General features: G+C 40.0%; 5 protein-coding genes across 5 annotated transcripts; 1 reads left to right on the top strand and 4 right to left on the bottom strand.

Moving 5' to 3' along the window:
* Window positions 1-231: 231 nt before the first annotated feature.
* On the top strand, window positions 232-1,199 carry L201_001217 (uncharacterized protein; the record flags this gene model as incomplete). The annotated part of the gene is made up of 2 exons (XM_066217010.1): window positions 232-411; window positions 504-1,199. The coding sequence occupies 2 exons, from the start codon at window positions 232-234 to the stop codon at window positions 1,197-1,199; spliced, it is 876 nt and encodes a 291-aa protein (XP_066073107.1).
* Window positions 1,200-1,535: 336 nt separating this feature from the next.
* On the bottom strand, window positions 1,536-3,997 carry L201_001218 (uncharacterized protein; the record flags this gene model as incomplete). Its single annotated transcript, XM_066217011.1, has 6 exons — window positions 1,536-2,772; window positions 2,836-2,957; window positions 3,009-3,063; window positions 3,120-3,249; window positions 3,321-3,500; window positions 3,670-3,997. The coding sequence occupies 6 exons, from the start codon at window positions 3,995-3,997 to the stop codon at window positions 1,536-1,538; spliced, it is 2,052 nt and encodes a 683-aa protein (XP_066073108.1).
* Window positions 3,998-5,389: 1,392 nt separating this feature from the next.
* L201_001219 (uncharacterized protein) lies at window positions 5,390-9,549 on the bottom strand (the record flags this gene model as incomplete). Its single annotated transcript, XM_066217012.1, has 16 exons — window positions 5,390-5,717; window positions 5,790-5,933; window positions 6,024-6,197; window positions 6,279-6,582; window positions 6,656-6,904; window positions 6,963-7,078; window positions 7,139-7,272; window positions 7,336-7,482; window positions 7,537-7,739; window positions 7,797-7,865; window positions 7,920-8,049; window positions 8,122-8,289; window positions 8,384-8,687; window positions 8,754-8,833; window positions 8,901-9,068; window positions 9,313-9,549. The coding sequence occupies 16 exons, from the start codon at window positions 9,547-9,549 to the stop codon at window positions 5,390-5,392; spliced, it is 2,955 nt and encodes a 984-aa protein (XP_066073109.1).
* Window positions 9,550-10,121: 572 nt separating this feature from the next.
* L201_001220 (uncharacterized protein) lies at window positions 10,122-13,929 on the bottom strand (the record flags this gene model as incomplete). The annotated part of the gene is made up of 13 exons (XM_066217013.1): window positions 10,122-10,402; window positions 10,470-10,549; window positions 10,765-11,035; window positions 11,138-11,469; window positions 11,535-11,696; window positions 11,748-11,821; window positions 11,876-11,984; window positions 12,052-12,459; window positions 12,524-12,675; window positions 12,747-13,357; window positions 13,523-13,641; window positions 13,722-13,831; window positions 13,891-13,929. The coding sequence occupies 13 exons, from the start codon at window positions 13,927-13,929 to the stop codon at window positions 10,122-10,124; spliced, it is 2,748 nt and encodes a 915-aa protein (XP_066073110.1).
* A 1,260-nt stretch (window positions 13,930-15,189) lies between these two features.
* Window positions 15,190-19,729, bottom strand: L201_001221 (uncharacterized protein; the record flags this gene model as incomplete). Its single annotated transcript, XM_066217014.1, has 3 exons — window positions 15,190-15,821; window positions 15,881-19,347; window positions 19,410-19,729. The coding sequence occupies 3 exons, from the start codon at window positions 19,727-19,729 to the stop codon at window positions 15,190-15,192; spliced, it is 4,419 nt and encodes a 1,472-aa protein (XP_066073111.1).
* Window positions 19,730-19,783: the final 54 nt, after the last annotated feature.

Genomic DNA, 19,783 nt, shown 5'->3' on the forward strand with positions numbered 1-19,783 from the left:
TAGGAATATAATCTGCATCATTGCCTTATGTGCACAGAACCGCCGTTGGTATGGATGAACGTAGAAACGACAGAATGCTGCAGTCTGATTTATTTGCTATATAAACGGTCAGAATACTATATTTCATACAACAAATTCTCCCCTTTCTTACTGAATATTTGTCATCGACATTTTCAACATACCAAAACTCATTCCTATTGTTTTTAATATAATTGAAAATCACCTAAAAGCATGACATCCGTCATGAATCCAGTCTCTTCAAGACCTGCAATGACAAGCGCTCGAAGTTTTATAAGAGAGTCAAATTTTTATCAAGAAGCTTATTTAGCTTCATTTCCTTATATCATATCTTTAGGAGAAGATTTAAAGGCAAATTGGGAATTTAGAGAAATTGATGAAAATGATGTGGCCGTAGGTTGAGAGGTTTTTCAACCCGTGATATTGTTATCCAACAGAAGGTATGGATACTAATAACAGCTTTTTTCATTGTCAATTTTTTGTAGAGATATCAACCGTTCATCTCGTCGAACTTCGACATAGAGAACGACGACCTGATCCTCAACTTGATTAAGATCAACAATTCTAATATAATTCAGTTAATTCAACTTCCTAAACAATTATCAGATTTATCCAATTCTAATTCAAATTGGCATGCAAGATTATCAACCTTGTCAACTGTTTTAACACCATCTTATATACGTATAACAAAAGAAACTGAATTTATCCATCCACTCAATGATTTAATCTTATTATTACAATGTTTATTACCTTCAACAAATAATGCTTTATTCTCGTCTTCATCTTCAACTACCACTAAACAATTAGGTGTTGGAAGATCAAGTAATATTACATGTTTGGAGAACAATGATAATAATCAAAAACAAATGCAACAGCAACAAGAAGAAGAAGAGGAAAAAGAAAAAATATCATTAATTGATTCATGGAGAGAAATTGTACCAACGGCTGTATCTTCAAGTGATATTATAGCAGCGCAAGAACCAAATAGAATTCTAACACCTTCACCTAAATGGTTAGATAGAAACGAAGATATGTTAAGAGATACGATCGGTTGTGGATACTATAGAAGATTGAGAGAAATGGCTCAAGCAAAATTGGAAGATCAAGATAACGAAAAGGAAGAAATGCAATATCCTCAAGATATCGTTCAAGTACAAGTAAAATCGGTAATCGTCGAGTAGATCAATCCCATTTGACTGACGAACAAGTTCTGCGATATGTTCAGGATCGGTTTGAAAAATAATCATGAATTATTTCATTATACATATTTGTACATGGCGATGAACTATACTAAAGAGGGTTTACAAATATATGTATATAAGTCAGATATGCAAAGAGATCTTGTTCAGGATATAACCAAAATGCAATTGTACAACGCAGTTACAAAATACCAGAAAGGATAAAGGATAAGAAAGTATAAAATAAAGATTGCAACGATCTGATAGAGATAATGTTGAACCTTGAATGCGAATATATGGATTTACTGAGGTATCAATTCTATTTCAGGTCATTCCTCTTTATTTGGAGTCTTTCAAGACTTCGACTCCATTCTCTTCTTCTTGTTGTTGTTCTTCTTTTACATCTTGACCATCCAATAGTATACTATTTGTTCTACTTAAACCTAATTCAGATGAATTTGGTCTACCTAATAAAGCAGCACCAGATTCACCTCTTGATCTACCTCCTCCACCATAATCTTTCTTCCAACTAATCAGCGCATCACCTAAATCATCACTTGTAGGTCTATTCAAAATGGAAACTCCACTATCACCTCTTGATCTTGTATAATCTCTTTTCCAACTTGGACTTGAACTATAATTCGAACCTGTTTCTAAAATGATATCATCAACTGGCTTTCTACCTAATAAAGCTGCTCTTGAATCTCCTCTCATTCGTCCATATTCAGGTCTTTTAGCTCCTCTTGAAATTGCATATAAATCTGATTCATCAGCAATTTCTCTTCCACCTCTAACATTCCTGCTACTATTGCTAGACGTCATTTCACTAGATGCCAATGCTTTAGGTGGCGTACTGCTAGATCTAAAAGATGGTTCTCCTTTTCTAGGTGTTGTAGGTGGATATGTGATCAGATCTTCAGTTGAAACTAATGAATCTGTGTCTAAATATGCTGGTGTACTGGTTCCACTAGGTGATATAGATGTACTTGTACCTCCAAATCCAAGTTGATATTGCGATTGAGGGGTTTCATCGATACCAGGTGTAAATACTGTCGGTAGATTATCGAATATACCAGGAGTAGACGTCCCATTCTCATCATCAATCTTGATTGCTGGAGTAGATAGATTGTTGGTATTCAATTTACTATTGGCTGATTGTTCATATTCCATTTCATTTACCCATTCTCTTAATTCTTCTTCATTCATATGTCCAGGCATAGACCAACTTCTCGTAGGTGTTCTATATCCACTTCCATCATTACTATATGTGCTAGATTGAGTGAACAACCAAGGTCTTCTAGCATGTAAATTCTTTGAAGGATCAAGATTTGTCGTCGATCCACGTTTCTCGTCTTTGAATTCTGACATTGTCATTGAAGTATCCAATTCCACTACCGTTGTAGGTAACATCATCGCTGCGTTACGTCTCATCACGATACGCATTTGGTAATAGATGTAAACTGCAGCTACCACTGTACCGAGAAGCGTCAAGACGGTCATTGAAATGGAGATAATTGTGTTCTTCCGCGACTGTGTACCAAAAGCTTTTCCAAGGTAGACAATGGTGAATTGTTTCCTATTGTACCGATTTGGAATCAACATTAAGATTTCACGGCTGCTGCGAATACAGTATACTCACGGTAAGGTCAAAAATGCAGCAGCAAGATACATCCAAAAATTTGCACCAGCTGACGCACTAACAGCTGTGACTATATGACCCGGTACAGCACTAAACCGTAATACTAAGGTGAACGTGAAACTCTACAGTGATGTAAGCTAGACTCTACCATAAAAAGCCAAGAAGCAACTCACCTTTTCCCGGATCAGCTGTGTCAAGGAGGCATATAACTTGTTCTTCTTCTCGAACCTGTTACCATTTAACACTATTAGCCCCTCCGTTGAAGTGACCGCTTTTATACTCACTTTTGTGCTCTGCCCTGACAACACCATTTAAACGCTATCCAAGTCGCTATCTCTCCTAAAAATGTTCCAGCTGCGAGAATCGCAAATCCCACCCAAAGTCCATACACTAGACCGCACAATATTCCAATAACTGAGAATTGGTACAGATTAGTAAGCTAATACCGAAGAAGCGTAGGCAAAAGAGCGAAACGATATACTTACTTTCATGTCCGACCAGAGGCGGGAATGACACTATAATCAAGATAGCTAGAGGTACTAGCCAACCACCTGGCCACCCTCTTATGGTTCTAGTAACAGGTTCACAGAATTCTACTATTGTCTCGTGTTTTGACGTTATCAAAGCTGTTAATACTACTGCTATTATGAGAATAGCATACCACTCTATCGTAAGGATAGAAGTATAAATCAGCAGTGTTATCTCATTCCGTCGACTATACTCTACGCGATCCTTCATCTAATCCTTTACCTGACCTTCCAACACTTAAGCAAGGACTTTTACCTGACTTATCCACCAGAAATAGCCCATCGAGAAATCGGTCAATACACTCACTATACATATGTCTCCTCAAAGCTTTCCTCAAAGCTTGTCTATAATCTAAATCTTTCATATATATCCTAGCTGATACATAATCCTCCTTAAATAATTGAAATACACTTTGATTGGAAGATGTATTGATTGATTCATCTCTTTGATGATTTCCTATAGTTGGTGATATTGGACGTGAAGTATCAATTGCTGATCTACCTATTATGGAACCTTGTCTACCTGTTATCAAATGAGGTGATGGTGGTGGTGAACCTGAAGGATGTTGTGAATTTGATGGTGTAGCTGAGGGTCGCCGTATACGATGTAGCTGAGTTGTAAGTGGTAAACGCATTTTGTACAGCAAGGAACGCGTAGGTGGGAAGAAGGGATGTATTAGGAGTAGAAAGGATGAAGAGAAAGAAGAAGGGGATTCAGTGGTGATGATTCGATACACCTAGTTGATGTTTTCTTATTCACTGTTCTTATTCGATATTTCGATAGTGATTGGCAGAATTCTCCGGGGATAGGTGATGTAGTCTTGCGGACAGCAAAGGTCGCTAACTAGCTAGCTGTTATGATGACCACGCAGTCCGAAGACAATTCTAATTGGATTGCTATTGTCTTGAAAATATTGTCCGAACGAATTCTTTTCGTGTCTTCCACTAATCGTCCTTCTTGCCAAGTATAATAACAATAAGGGCACCACGTTCCTGTATTATAAGCCTATATCTCTCACCGTTCGTCTATGTTGACATCTGATCGACAGATGCTGAATCCAGTATGTTATGTCTCTTCCAGAGATCCAGTGTTATGTATATTACAAGTGAATATGATGATACAAAGTGATAATTGCTAGAAAATCAAAGAGACAAATTCGGATTGTTACACGAAACATGAGGAATTTGATCAACACTGCTTTGGGTTCTTTGCTGCATGCAGTAACAAGATCTCAGAGTAATACTGCCTCACTTTGATTTTCAGTTTTCTTACTCAATCGGGGCGATCCCGGTTTGTTTCTCTCTTGACTCTTTTACCCTGAGATTACAATCTTTTCTAATCAACGTTCTAGACTCGCTTTGATGTGATTACATTTAAAGTGTATTGGCTTTGTGCCTAAGTCAATAACCGTACAGTTTTCGGTAAAAAAGGGTTCAAGGATGAGGTCATCTAGCTAAGGTATATGCACCGCTTGGCATTTATATTTATATTTTCATTATTCATTATTTGTTATTGACTCTCAACAATCCTCTTACTGCGAAGTTATACAGCATGTGTTGCATCAACACTGCTTGTTCTTCTAACAGCCCTCTTAGAAGATCCGCTTCATATCCTTGTCTCCTTAAGATGGAGGCGAAGATTATTCTTCAAGAGTGATCAGGAACCGCAAGTACTGTACGAACATTACTTCCATCGCACAGACTTGCTTTTGACTCAACATTCTGTCATGTATATACAGAGCGTGCACAGACAGATAATACAGTGTGTGTATATACCACATATTTGAGATAATGCCATTCCAAGCTTGATGACATGTGATTCATATTTCGTATCTCGCATTTCGTTAACATTATCTATTTATCAACCCGAACGTTCTATGCAAAGTATGAGGACCTTGAAATGCTAATTGAGGTGTTCAATCACAGGAGAATCTTATACAAAGTTAACACTGTAGGATACAAAAACCAAAACCAGGTATTAGCATACTTCCAATTTTTCAAAAATCTGGGATAGTTAAATGAAGTACTTACCCATGTTGTTGTGCATATTGTACAAAACCATTAACTACATCTTTTTCGATTGTTGTAGCTTGATTTATCAATGGTGGTAAAACACCTGGTTTTTCTTGAGATCTTTTACCTAATTCTTTCGCAGCGAATTCTTTCGAATCTCCAATGGTGGCTGTATAGTCTCTTTGAACTTTCTCTGAAGCACCTAATTTTGAGAAAGAACTTTGGAATCCAGCTTCTTCAGGATCTAATTCAGTTAAATCTTCACTACCATTTGATGTACCTGCATGTGTCAAATCTTGTGGTAGTGTGAATAAATCGAGTAAAGCAACAAATACAGGTACCCTGTAAATCATATTAGCCTGTCAGCACACAATATCTTCGCAATTGAACTGAACGGACGGTAGAACTACTTACCAATGTTTGACATTAGGTTCCTCTAAAAGTTTGTTACTTCTGGATAACATTTTTGTTAAACCAACTTCTACGAGTTTCCTATTTCGTGTGCTGACTTTTTGAGTGTTTGAGAGGATGACACCGGTAAGGAGATTTCCGAAAAGACTGGAATAGTATGGCAAATCAGCGGAAATACATGATACAGATGTTCATCTTATTGAGGATACGTTTCCCATCAGAGGTGAAACAACTTACCCAGGTTGTACAGCATCCAAAACAGACACCAAGAAATCTGGTCCCACTGTATCTAAGTTGGCAACGAAGGCAAAGAAATAGACGAAAGACTGGTTGAATTGGGAAGATGGTTTTTGCTGTAATCTTGTGAGGAGCAGTACGAAGACGGTGTTTGAGAATGGTTGCATGACATCGCTGATAACAAGTTATGCGTTAGCAGCTGAACCATTTCGCTCAATTTGGACCGCCAGAGAAATGGAAGATTAGGAAACTTACAGAGGCACAAACTCATATAAAGCTTGTAGTAATTCGAAAGCATAAACATCGTTTATCTTACTTCCAACCAATCTTTGGAAAATACCTAATAAACCTTGAACTTGACCTGCAGCAACAATAGTTGAAGCACCTCTTTGTAAACAAGCTTTCCAGATTCTGATAAGGGCAGGTATATTTCCTCTTTGTTCCCATAATTGAGCATTTAAAAGAGGTCCGGTCAAAGCTTGATATGACTCTGGAAGTGATGTAGGTGGATGTAATTCAAGGAGTTGAGCAAGGATTTGGAAGATATATGGAATGAATTCTACAAATTTAAGCGCTATGATCAGTTGCTGTTCTCTCCTGATAAGAATGCGGAAGACAACATAAGAACTTACCGGCGACATCATTTGTTAAAATATGTTGAGCAGGACCGAAAAGTGCTCCTTCAAAGGTTACAAGAGCTGCTGGTTGTCCTTCACATACAAACCTGATTAAGGCAGATACTGATTCGAAGCAATATTGGTTGAATTTTGGGTTTGAGGGATTTTTACTAATTTCCCCCATGATGTTGACCAATCGGTTCAAGATAGCTTCATGGGATGGAACAAGTGATTGTTTGGCCGTAATGATGACCCTCATGGCACCTGTGTGGACAAGCATTAAGATGAGCCGATTCCTCTGCGCTATGATCTGCTAGCTTACACTTCATGAGGTAATCGTTCTCAGCGATTTTCTCTGGGGTACCACCTTTTTCAATGTTAGCGAATAAAGCCATGAGAATGTTTTCAGCGAAAGGTCGAACATCTGCTTGAGTGAATCTATACATAGCTATCAGTTGAACGCCCTTTGGTAGGATGCAGTGAAGAGCCACTACTCACAAAGCTTGTCTTTCTACTTTGATGAACAATATCCTTTCGATGGTGATGGCGGCGTAAGATGAAATGACATAGTTATCAGAGTTAAGATGTTGTACGAGGAGAGGGAGCACAGAGACCAATTGATCTTTTGTAAGCTTTGTTAAAGGTCATCATCAGCTTACTTCGGAAATATCCTAATATTTACAAAGCTGACTTACTTGATTCCTGAAAGTATGTAAGAACTTGATAGCATCCACTGTGAGAATAGGATGCACGGAACCTGAAGCAGCCTGCAAATCTGAGAAAACGTTTTGTCCGAAGAAATCAACAACATCAACGAGGACATTGGTCGATGTGACACCAAGCTGAGAGACGTAATCATCAGCTATACGTCTCCTGCCTTAGTGTGTTCAGCTTACCTGTTGGGTTGAACCTCTGGATGCGATAGAGGTGAGTAAGTAAATGGCAGTATCTTTACTCTTCCAATTTTCGGCTGGATTCTGAGAATATTGAGATAATAATGTTGTAATGTAGCTTTTGATAATGTCGGTGACTTCCTTCTCGAATAACTCCATTAAAGCTCTAGTGAATTCTGTAGCTGCTTGTCTTCTAGTATCACTCTCTGCGTAGGCAAACACGAAGTCAGTTAAGCTCGGAGAAGCAAAACCAGCTAGCTCACCTGTAGATGGTTCTAAATCACGTCGAATGTATTCCATAGGATCATCCTCAAACATTTCTTCTTCGTGCTCTGCGATCTTTTGTCAGCTCAAAGATCATCTTATGTATGAGATACAACACTCACGTCTGATAGCCATGTTAGGCAAGATAATCTTTTCACAGAAAGCATTCAAAGTTTCAGGTGCTTGGAACATGGCTCTGTGATTACCCATCTTCACCACTACTGACAAAAATCTAAGTGCACGAGATACGAGCTAACGACGCAAAATGCGTTACATCAGACCTCATATAAGGGGAAATACAGGATATTCGGGAAAGAAACTCACCACATCATCCCTAGTACCAGCTCCAATTCTTGTCAACATGTTCCAAACTCCATCAACGAAAGTACCTAATTGAGTGAAAACATCTGAATATTTCTGTGCATATAATTCTGCAATTTCACAAATTGATGATCTGATTTTTTGCAATGGTCCAGGTGCTTCATCATCTTCCTGTATATGCGAATATCATTGGTTTGTAGACTCGTCAGCCAAAGAAATGAAAAATCAAGATATGTATGGGGAGAGAAGAGATGTTGTAACTTACGTCACCTTTCAATTCATCTCTTTCCCAATCAAGATATTTCCTTAACCAACCCATAAATTCGTCCATGTGATCTTCAAAGAAAGGAGGTAAATCTTGACTTGATAAATCATGGAATAATTGTATCAACAACAACAAACTCTGTGATAACAATTGTAAAGATGAATTTGCTGGTAGGGATGATGAACTAGGTGATTGTAATAATTGGTCAACATGTTTGAATAATTGATAATATGGTTCACAGAATCTTGATAAAACAAAATTGATTTCTGAATATAGTTCATTGGTTCTAAACTGTGATCTCCATCTGTGTAATATGTCCAAAAATTCGCGTCAGCTTATCAGACCGTCACAAAACAAACGGATAGCTGACCTCTTGAAGATTGAATGAGCAGTAGCTAAAACACCGTTATTCACAACAAAGTTATCAGGTGTAAGTGAGTTGATGAGTTCCTTTTGATTCAAATACATGAGTTAGTTCTCCGTGATCTTAAGAGAAAAAAGGTGTCAATCAACTTACATCACATAAACCTTCCCATTCATTTGGGAAATCCAGAGTAGCTATATGACTTAAACCTTCACCTATTTGACTTTGTAATCTTGCTGTTTGTGATGTACCTAAAGCAATCATTATTGGTACAAGCTGTGATTTGATAGCTGTTTTGTCTGTTGGAGCAATTTGAACTTCCTATAAACGCAGCCTAGAAGTCAGTATATTGCCAGTCAAGACTTGTTCATGTATAACAAAAGGAGGAACTATTCTACGGAAAGGAAAAAAGGAAAACGGTAATAGAAGCACTGATCACTTCTTCACTCGACGAGGCCAAGTGTAATAACAGTACTGGTAGTACTGTGAGACACTTCATAAGATGGTACCCTCATCCAGCCCTCTTGATCCGATGCACAGCGAGACAGCCGATATCATTACTCACCTCATCACCACTCCATAATCTCTTTACAGCATTTTTGAAATAAACACCACCAGCTTGTCTTACAATCATATCAACTTGATTGTTTTTCACTAATTCCAAAACGATCAACAAGAAACCCTGTTGAGATTCAGCTTGTCTTAAAGAATCTTCTGCTGATCTTCTAGCATGAGCATCAGGTGATACTGTTGAAGACAAATATGTCGATAATGCTGAAAGTGTTTCTGGTGTAGCTTGCATTTTGGGTATATCACTTTTTTTTGCTTTACTTTTCGAAATATACTGAAAATGGAACGAATAATAACAAATAAGATAGAACGAAACTTGATATTATCAGTCTTGCCCCTCGCTGTTATAAGGTTAATGCAGTAGATAAAAACAGAAATAAAAATCAAAAACAGGTTTATCGATGAACGATGCGATAATCAACAATTCCTCCCAACAGACGCGTTATGATTCAGGAAAGACAAAATAAAATAATAGTATATACAGGTAACCCATTTAACAGGGACTTAGGGCTACAATAATCAAAATCAACCAGCTTTGAGGCAGTGCATCATGATAACAATAAAGACAGTAAATTCATAATTATTCATTTTGTTTCGTTATATGCGCCCCTGCTGATATGTTTATGCTACTAAAACTCCTATGTATAATCCATCTATATATGCAAAATCCGATATATCAAACAATGTCCTTCCTGTACCCTTCGACCTTCTATCTCATTCAGATCATTCGCCAGCGATTTGATCTGTTTCTTTACACGGTCCCACAAAATTATCACTATCTAGATCCCCCGCAGACCTATGGTTTTATAACCGTCTAGAAACAGGTGCACTGGCGATATCAACTTCGCCATGCTCTGGAGTTTGTCTTGATCTCAAGCCTGTTTGACCAGGTCCTGGTGTACCCGCACGGGAAGGTGCCAATGATTGGGCATTCAACTCATCTCCTTCATCCCAGATATCTGCTGAAGTATCATTGACGACTTGTCGTTGATCCATCAAGTGAGGAAGAGCAGTAGCGGATGCAAAGGTTGGTGGAGGTGATTCAGGTTTGGCTGTTGCTGCTTTGACTTCTTCCCATGGCACCACTAAATAGCACAACCTTTGGTCAGTTCTTCTCTGGAAACGCTAACAACCAGTATATGATCAACTTACAAGTGTATTGAACAGGATCAGCGGCATCAGGATCGGGATTTCCAGCACCAGCAGGTCCCCATACTTGAAGTTCAGCAAGACTAGAAAAGGCAGATCATAAATTAATGGCTCATCCTCCATTGCCTTAATCAATTTTATGTTTCCTTCTCCTTGCTTCCCTCTCCTTGCTGCCCTCTCCTTCCCCTACTTCCCCTCCCTCCCCCTTCTCCCCGGGCCTCTAACCCTGCATCCTCCTATTCCTATTGTCCATACACCCATTGATCAAAGCAAAAATACGATTAAATTTAGTACTTACCACATCTTAAGAGCGCAAACCCATTTATTCCTTCTTTGAACTTTTAATGCACCTTGTTGCCAATTTGATTTGTATTTGATATCCGCTTTTAAAACCATTTTGCCTTGTGCTGGAATATCATCTACGATAACATCAAAAACAGGTAAGAAATCTCTTGCATTATCCTTAACGAATTTTAACATCTTAGATCTTAAGGCTTGTAATGCTTCAAATGATGTATCGAATGCTACTTCAAATACGAATGATTCTGAAATTGGTCCAGATCGTCGTACTATTAAGACAAGAAAGATACTCAGCGATCCGATAAACGCGGAGTAAATAACTGACGCAACGGCGATCACCGAAATGCGCCCAAATCCCAAAATAGACTCACCATTTTCGATAACCTTTGTTGTTAAAACGTTATGTCCAATCCAAACATACATTCCATCCAATCTTTTGAAGTTAGATGACATTAATTGCATCTTTGCAACTGTATAGCCCTGCCCATCAATGCTTACCCTATCCCCTACGTCGAATGGATGCTTGACAAACAAGAAGATACAAGCAGCTAAGATCTCTTGCATCGTAGCACCGATTAACCAAGAGAGACCGAGGATGAAAGTTCCGGCTGAAGTAACGAGGGTGGTCAATTTGGTGGTGACCATGGCGGCGAGAATGAGGACAACGATGGCGAGAACGATAACCATGAAGATATCGTCGAGTCTGCAACGGAATATGAGCTCCTCTTCTATGTCAACCTGAATCCGGAGATGTAAGATTCAGCTTACCTTCTTACAGCACCGTCCAAATCTCTCATAGAAGCTTCCAAACTTAATCTTTCCCTGTGAATACCAAGAACAGCACTTTCGATTTCGTCCCTTGTAGCATCACCATTTCCATCTTTGTCAAAAATAGCGAAAGCATTCTCAGCAGTTTCGAGATCAGGGAAGCTAAAAAACGGATTAGTCATAGCTTAGCGAACGGATAAGAACACTGCTCACAATCTGGCGATATCGGAAATATCAAGATGAGCGACACCAGGAGCTCTGAACGAGTAGTACAATCGTCGAGCAAGCTATAATTCATGTCAGCTATTGTTATTTCTCTATCGGTGCTAAGCTTTACTTACACCTTTACTCTTGTTAGCAGAATTAAGAGCAGCAGTGACTTTGTTTGCAGGTGAATTGGTTTGAAGAACACTTTGACCAGCCATTTCGGAAGCGACATTACCAAGAGCACTGGTCAAAATACGATTCGCAAGTCAGCTAAATACCTCGCAGCATAGGAAGGGGAGAGCCGACTTACGTAGTGGTAGTTTGGGCAACATCTTTAAGACCTCTTAGTGCTTTTCTGATAGCTACTTTAGGAATTTGAGAACCCTTTGTTCTTGTTGATTGGGCGTCTGTAAGAGTATCTGATCTTCCTGGAATATCATGAGAATTGGTATAGAGGACAGTTAAAGCTTTCAAGTTGAATTTCTGTTCTTTCAATCTATCTTCGTATGAATCTTGGTGGAACTGGAACGCAATAAGTTGAACAATTAACTTCTCTGCACCTAAGACTAAAGAACATAAAAATAAGCCGAAGAGTATGTTGACGAATATTGTTAAATCTGATCTGGAATTGGCACTTTGATCGCCGATATAGTGGTTGATTACCAGTGGTGTAAATGAGATCCAACAAGCTAAGATCCAGAAGATGAGTTTGGCATATCTAGATACAAGATATCAGGGATTAGCTCATTGTTCGGAACAAGTGATATACTCGGTTGACTTACTTTCCAAGAGCAGAAATCACATCGGTATACCTTCTAGCAGTAGGTATAATAGCTCCAACAGTATTTCTGAAAACAGTAGGGAACATCATAAATACTGCAGTCGAAGCCCACCAACCTCCCCAGAGGACAGTGAGCCAGATAGACCACCAAATCTATGGTAAGTTGCATTATTAGCTTGCGTAAATAAATTAGATAATTATTTTAAGTAGCAAATTACACTCACTAATTTGACTTCCCAGACTGTTGCATCACCTTTCCCTGTTACACCTATAATACCAGGAATCCATAAGATGGCCATAATGGGGATGATATACATTGCCCATCTGACAACGATACCCCTATTCAAGGCCCAGTAATAAAATCTTGATAATTTGTTTGTTCCAACATCACCTTCAGCGAATTTAAGGTTTTCTACACTTGCATTTTTAGGATTGAATTCTTCCCATTCTGCTTTATCACCTAATAAATCCCAACTTGCACCTCTAGACGATTTAGGTCTTTTCGAACCACCGCTACCGGTTTTTTCATGTAATGTACCAGTTTCTAATGATGTGGTTGAAGATCCAGGTAAAAATGACCATGCTTTCTTTCTACTGTTACCCGATCCTACAGGTGTATTAGATCCAGACTGCATTGGTGAAGGTGAAAAATTGTTATTATCTGATCTATCTTGTAAAGGTATTGTTGTATATGCTGCATCGCCTTTCGCCATATATGGTGAAGGTGGATAATGTACTCTATTACCTGGCGTAGTGGTTCCCGATGATGGCCCAGTAACAGCAGGTTGAGGTGGTACAACGTATGGCTGTGATGCTCCTGGAGGGAATTGAAAGGCTGTTGACCAAAAGAACGACACGAAACAATGGAAAGTCAGCTATCCAATCTAACAATTCAACTTTACACAGTAAAAGGTATGAACAGCAGTATTACATCATATTTGTCGTAGGGATCGCTATAATGCTGCTGAAAGGTTGAAAGGAAGGTGTGAAAGTGACTTACCATGTTCATTATCAGTTTGTGGAGTATGTAAAGGACTTCTAGAAGTATCTCTCATCATTGAGACATTTTCCATATTATAGCCTTCATTATCATTCTCCGAAACGTCAATAGATTGGTCACTAAAAGTATCATCACTGAAGAGTCAGTGCAGTCTTGAGTATTATATGTAAAGTATGAGAAATGTATCATGATAACTTACCGAAGATGTGATGCACCTAAATCTGGACCAAGGTAGTTTCTGGTCATACCTTGAGTTTCTGAATGATATGGCTGATGTTGTTGTCCTCCTGGACCAGGATGAGTATATCCCTGAGACCGTTAAAGGATCAGTACTGAGTCACTTATACAATTGAATATGATGTGCTCACCGTGTAGTCTGTCTTCTTGACACGATCGTCACCAGACATATTGGTCGATCAGTTGATCAAATTAAGAGAAAAAAGAAGAAGAACAGCGTCGATGAATTGTCCTTGTGTTAAGTATGATGCGTTCGAATGGGGTCGTGTGGCTATGATCGTTTCGGTCGGGTTGAATGAGTCGTAAAAGTGAATATCAATCGAATATTATGCTTCAAGTGTCTGAAATGCTATTTTAAGATAAATGTGAGTGAATTGTGTATATGCTAATGATGGAAAGGAAGATTAGAGAAAAAAATTTAGTATAATTATGAATGGATCGCGGAAATATTATGATGATGTCGTTGAACCCATCCATGATGATGGTGGTAATATAAATGCTACCTTTGAATGCGAGTGCATGCGCATACACATACAGTAATTCTATTTCCGTAACAACCAAAAAAAGTGAAAATAAATAAACCGAATTTTGCATCCGCCGGTGTGAGAATGAGAAACAGGAAGGGGAGGGGAAGCGAGAGAAGAGAATAAGAAGAAAAGAGAAGAGAAAGAGCGTGGTTTTGTTTATTACCACATTGTTTACGCACAGCTCAATTACCCTAATTCGTTTCAGATTCATTAATTGCTCTTTACGCTTGAGAGGGAAATGGTGAGGGAAATCAAGGGTTTCATATTAAACGTCTATCCTTCTGACTACCCTATAAAATTTTTAGACTGAGTGACGTCTTACAAAGAGAGATTAGAAAGCGGAGAAAACTACTGTACATGCAAAAAATGTAAGACCTGTTACTGTTACATATAAAAAATATGAAAGGGTTAATAGCAGACTAGAAACACTTAGCACAGCATGACATACCTCTACCAAAGATGGTATATCAGAATCGTAGCCATATCATGTGAAGAAATAGTCAATTCAATTAGCCTGAGCACGGTGTTATCGATCACATTTAGTGCTGATAGAATGATAATTGTATCAACGAATACAAACACATAAACACGCTAAGATAGACAAAATGAGATGCATTTAACACGCTTCTCATCACAACAAAAGCACTCCAAATCTGGGGTGTCTCCAGGACGTGACAACCATCAAACCAATTTAACCCCTAGTTTCATCCGTAAATGAAACTGATCACCAAAAGAGACCCTTTCTTCGGTAATCTTCGTAAGTCTGATTCAAACGAAAAACAAAGCAATTTATATGCATAGAGGAATAAGCCATTAAAGTGACTGACAAGGACTTGCTTGAGTACATAGTCGGCTTATCTAATCTACAACGTATCAAAGACAGACAGATACAGATAATATGAATCATGCATCTACTTTCATTTCACTATCTTCCACCAAATCTTTATACTTCTCGATATCGTTAGAAGGAGGATTCGTATTATCATTGTTGCCTGCCCCATTCACCTCGTCTCCATGGAATGGAATTCTAGACTTTTCTACCGAACTTTCAGATCCGGCTTTTTCCCCTTTTTCCCCATGTGGGATTAACGAAACATCTGCTTGTTCCTTATCACCTGTACCTGTTATAGGCGGAGCTGGATTGTCGGATAAAGCCGTATTTTCAATTTTAGTTGTCGGATCTGCTGAAGGTGTGATGTTTGTGGTATTCATGACTTCAGCAGGTGTCTTTGTGGTATTCTGTACGAACGGAGGTTGGTCCGTGTTAGAAATAGCTGGACTGAGTGGAACTTGGGCATTGTCGTTATCTGATTTCACCTGTTCGAGCTCATCATCCCGAGCATCCTCGCCTAATAACTTAGATTGCTCTTGATTACCAGGATCAGCTTGTTTCTCTTGATCTGGTTGCACCGATGCTTCTTTCTCATTTCCATCTTCTTCAGCTTCTGCTTCGCCTGAAAGCAACTTCATAGCGCCAGGTCTTCTGAGTGGAGGTAATTTACCATTGACGAATAGGTCACCACAAGGATGACACACTGATCAATTTCAGTAAAGTCAGCCTAGAACACTTTGATCGAGCCGTCCGCGTACTCACGAGTTCCTTTACCTGTTGGACCTTTTCTCCAAACTTTGATATTTTCTTTACCGCAACCTTCACAAATACCTTTTGAAAAACCTCTTTTACCATACCTCTTCTTTCCATCATCTTGTGGTGGAGGTTCTTGATTTTTGATGGAATTCGATTTATGACCAGGTTTTGAACCACCTCTTTTCTTGATATTGAGTAAATTATTTTTGACACCTTGTTCAACTCTTTCATCCAATAAATCGTACGAGACAGGTAATTCAAACGTTACTTGACTTTCTTGATTTTTCGATTTTCTATTATTGTTGTGATCGAAAGGTGGTGGAGAGAATTCGATTTCTCTTGGTCCATCGTATTCTTCCTCATCATTATCGTCATTGTTTGGTAAATATAATGGTTTTGTTGAAATTGGATAAGATCTAGCTGCCCATCTATCAGTCGTAGCATCTATTAGTTCTTGAGAAGGTGGTGGAGCTACTCTATTTTGTAAGAATAACCGGGATGGAACTCGTTTCAATAGTTCAGTGAAGCGGGATACCTTTCGAGCGAGATACGTTGGGCGAAGCAAAGTTAGGATTCTAGATGACAGACCTCTAGCTACAATTTCGCGTCTCTGGATAACGGGTGAGGGAATTACTGGCACTGAATTTGAGGCTACTGCCATGATAGGTTGCGATGGATAAGTTTGTGATGGGTTTGCAGGGTCGGTCGCAGTCATCTGACGTGGTTCGTTCGCAGCTAATTCGGCGTTCTGAACGACCTTTTTACTGGTTTCATCGTTGATTTCTTGGGTCACGCCGTCCAATAATTTAGGCTCATTTCTGAACATGCTCTCTATTGCATGTTTCTCGGTATCCGCGATAACATCTTTCATCTTCTGCCATACTTCATCTGATATATCTAATAACCGGATAGTAACAGGCTGTACATCACCTTCCGATGGCATGAGATCTATGGAAGCCAAATTAAGGATTTCAGGTTTGATCGATTGATTGCTTGTGTTTTCCGGGTCTTCCTGTTTGACCGTAACATTTGGTTCGGGATTCTTATCCCAAAAATCTGAATTATCAAAAGGCAGCTTCTTTTTGAGTGGTTCCCAATCGATCTTCTCCCACCTAGAATCTCCAGACGGTACAATGGTTGATATTAGTACTGTGCCAGGAGGGGGCATTTGACCGGGTAAAGGGGGTAAGCCTGAAGTAGGTCTAGGTTTTTTTCCTTCCTCGACTTTTATCGGTATTTTAGGCTCAATTGGAGGAGTTGGTTCTTTTCCAGCAGGCGCAATCAATGATGTAGGTGCTTCCTTGGCATGTCGACCTAACGATTGTCGAGTTCGATTTCTTGATGGTTTGACAGCTGGCTGCGCTGCCGCTGCAATTGGCATATCGGCAGTCGATTGGGGGATAGCGTTTGCAGGTGCTGTAGATGGGTCGATAGCTTGCGTAGTATCAGTATAGTTGCAATTTTCGACTTTGATATCTGCTGAGACTTGAACTGGCTGAGTAGCCGGCTCAGGTTCTGGTTCAGGTGTAGGTGGTCTAGGTCCAGTGACATAATCACCTCCTATTCTAGAGACGAAACTTCCCATGCCGAGGGGAATAAGGTATTTCTCTGTAGGCTGTTCTTTGAATGCTAATAGCAGGAAAGGCGGAGGTAAAGGATAAGTCGGTTTTGGCGGTGGAGGTGGAGGGGGAGTAGGTAGACGATGAGGTGGCGGGGGAGTGGGTGTCGAAAATACTGGCGCAGAAGCTATAGATGGTTGAGCAAATGGCGGTATAGGAGGCAGTCGATGAACAGGTGGTGCTCTGGGCGTTGGCTTAGGCGTGACCGTAGGCGTCGATCCTGTGGGAGCAGGATCCGAAGCGGTTGAAGTAAATGTAGATTTGGTTGGAACGGGAGTTGGTGTGATATTGGAGTTCAGGGTAGCTTCTGTATGTACTGCAATAGGCTGACTAGGCGCAGATGAAGGTTCGACTGCTGGCTCTAGAGGTACTTGCTGCACAGCTGTGGTGTCTGGAACTGCTTGTTCATGTGATACCACAGAATCGCTAGTAATGAGTGCAGGGTCGACTACTGGTTCGGGAAGGACTGCTTCTGAAGGTGCAGAAGTGGGTTGTGACGGAACATTTGGAGGTGTCTCCACAGAATCAGACGGCAAGGGCCCTCCACCAACTTGCGGACGACCAGTCATATCTACATCGTCATCTGGGCCTAGATCTTCAGCTTCCGCTGGTGCATTATCCGTTATTGTCGGCTGAGCAGGTAGACTGGGAGAGCTTGGCCTGGTCGAAGAGGAGGGCTGAGAAGAAGTGGGTATAGATGTATGCGTCGATGGATCTGAATTGTTCTGGCTGACAACAGGTGCAGTAACCGAGGGGGGAGCGGTAGGAGGTATTGATGCGTTGTTTCCTAATGGTGAAGCTGATGGAAAGGGAGGTCTTGCCTGTATCGCAGGCAAAGGACCAGATACAGTACGAGGTGGTGGTGGTCCTGTAGGTGCCCCTGGTGGGGCTAGATCTTCAATAGGTTCACCTCTACTCAATCTCGCTACAGCTTTCCCTAGTCGTTCTAATTCAGCTTGATTAGCAATACTTCCTGCTGCTTTATAGATCAAGGACGAAAGCCAGGCATGTCTGAGTGCAGCTTGATTTACCAATTGAATCAGGTGAGGAGAAGCTGTTGAAGGTCTAACGGGTGGTACAGGACCGGGAGAGCGTATACCTGGTGGTAATGTGGGTCGAGCACTTGGGCCTACCGTATCGACAGGACGATGTGATGGCTGAAGTGGACGTGGTGGTCTATAGTTTTGTGGATATGACTGATGTGGAGGAGGAGGTCTAACGTTACTCAAGGGTGTTGGAGTAGAGGTTGAGGACGGTGTAGAAGATTTATTGTACAGCTGAGGTCTACGGGGTGTTTTATCGCCATCTACAGTACTCGTACGACTTTTCTTTGGACGAGGCTTCTTCTGTATGTTTTCTTCTGCTAATAGCTTTCTTTTCTTTTCCCTTTCACCTGGTTTGGCTCTTTCTTTCTTTGGTAAAGTTATTCTGGGTTCAACAAATCTACCTATCCAAATTTCTGTTCCGGGATATGAGATAGGTCCAATTGTTAATGTACATCTTGATATACATTCAGTTTCATGAGCTGGCCATTCAACTTCGTTCGCTCTTTTAGATTTTGCAAAACGATTAGATGACTTATTCAAAAGTGGATCACTTGAGTCTTTTTTTTGGGACTGCGATTTTGACGATTCACCTTGAGATGGTTCGGCAGATAATGATGGACCGTGATATTCTGGATTAGGTAAAGGATGTATCAAAGGTGGAGGGGTTGGATATACGAATGTTCCTTTGGGTGGTGGTTTTGCTCTAGGTTTACTATGTGATGGTATAGATGGATGTGAGAATATATGAGGTAAAAGATTTGTTAGATGATGATGTCGTGTTTGAGTAAGTGAATATGGTAAAACCAGACTAGTGAAGATGCTGTGTTAGCTATGTTGCCGACTGTATCAGGCAGGTCCCTTCTAGCTTACCTATCTGATATACTGAGCAAAGGCTCTTTGTCATTCTCTTCCTCTCCTTCAACGTCATAAAGTACTTCTTGCTCCTCCTCCTCGATATTTTCCATTTCTACATCTTCGTCAGCTCCTAATTCTTGATCGACCTCTTCCACATCTTCACCTTTTTCACCATCTTCCACTAGCGCCTCTTCTGTACCGTTCTCCTGGTGTCTCAATCGAGTTTCATTCTGATCAACCTCAAAGCCATCATCATTCACTTGTTGTGGTCGAGTTGAAAAGGGCAAGCTGATAGGGTTAAAATCCGCGTTCGAACGATGTAATCGAACCGACATTTTGTATTATGTTGATATCACTGATCAACCATTGCGGTGATCGGTTCTCTAATG

The sequence above is a fragment of the Kwoniella dendrophila genome, chromosome 1 (genome assembly GCF_036810415.1).
Source record: "Kwoniella dendrophila CBS 6074 chromosome 1, complete sequence".
Lineage (NCBI taxonomy): Eukaryota > Fungi > Basidiomycota > Tremellomycetes > Tremellales > Cryptococcaceae > Kwoniella > Kwoniella dendrophila.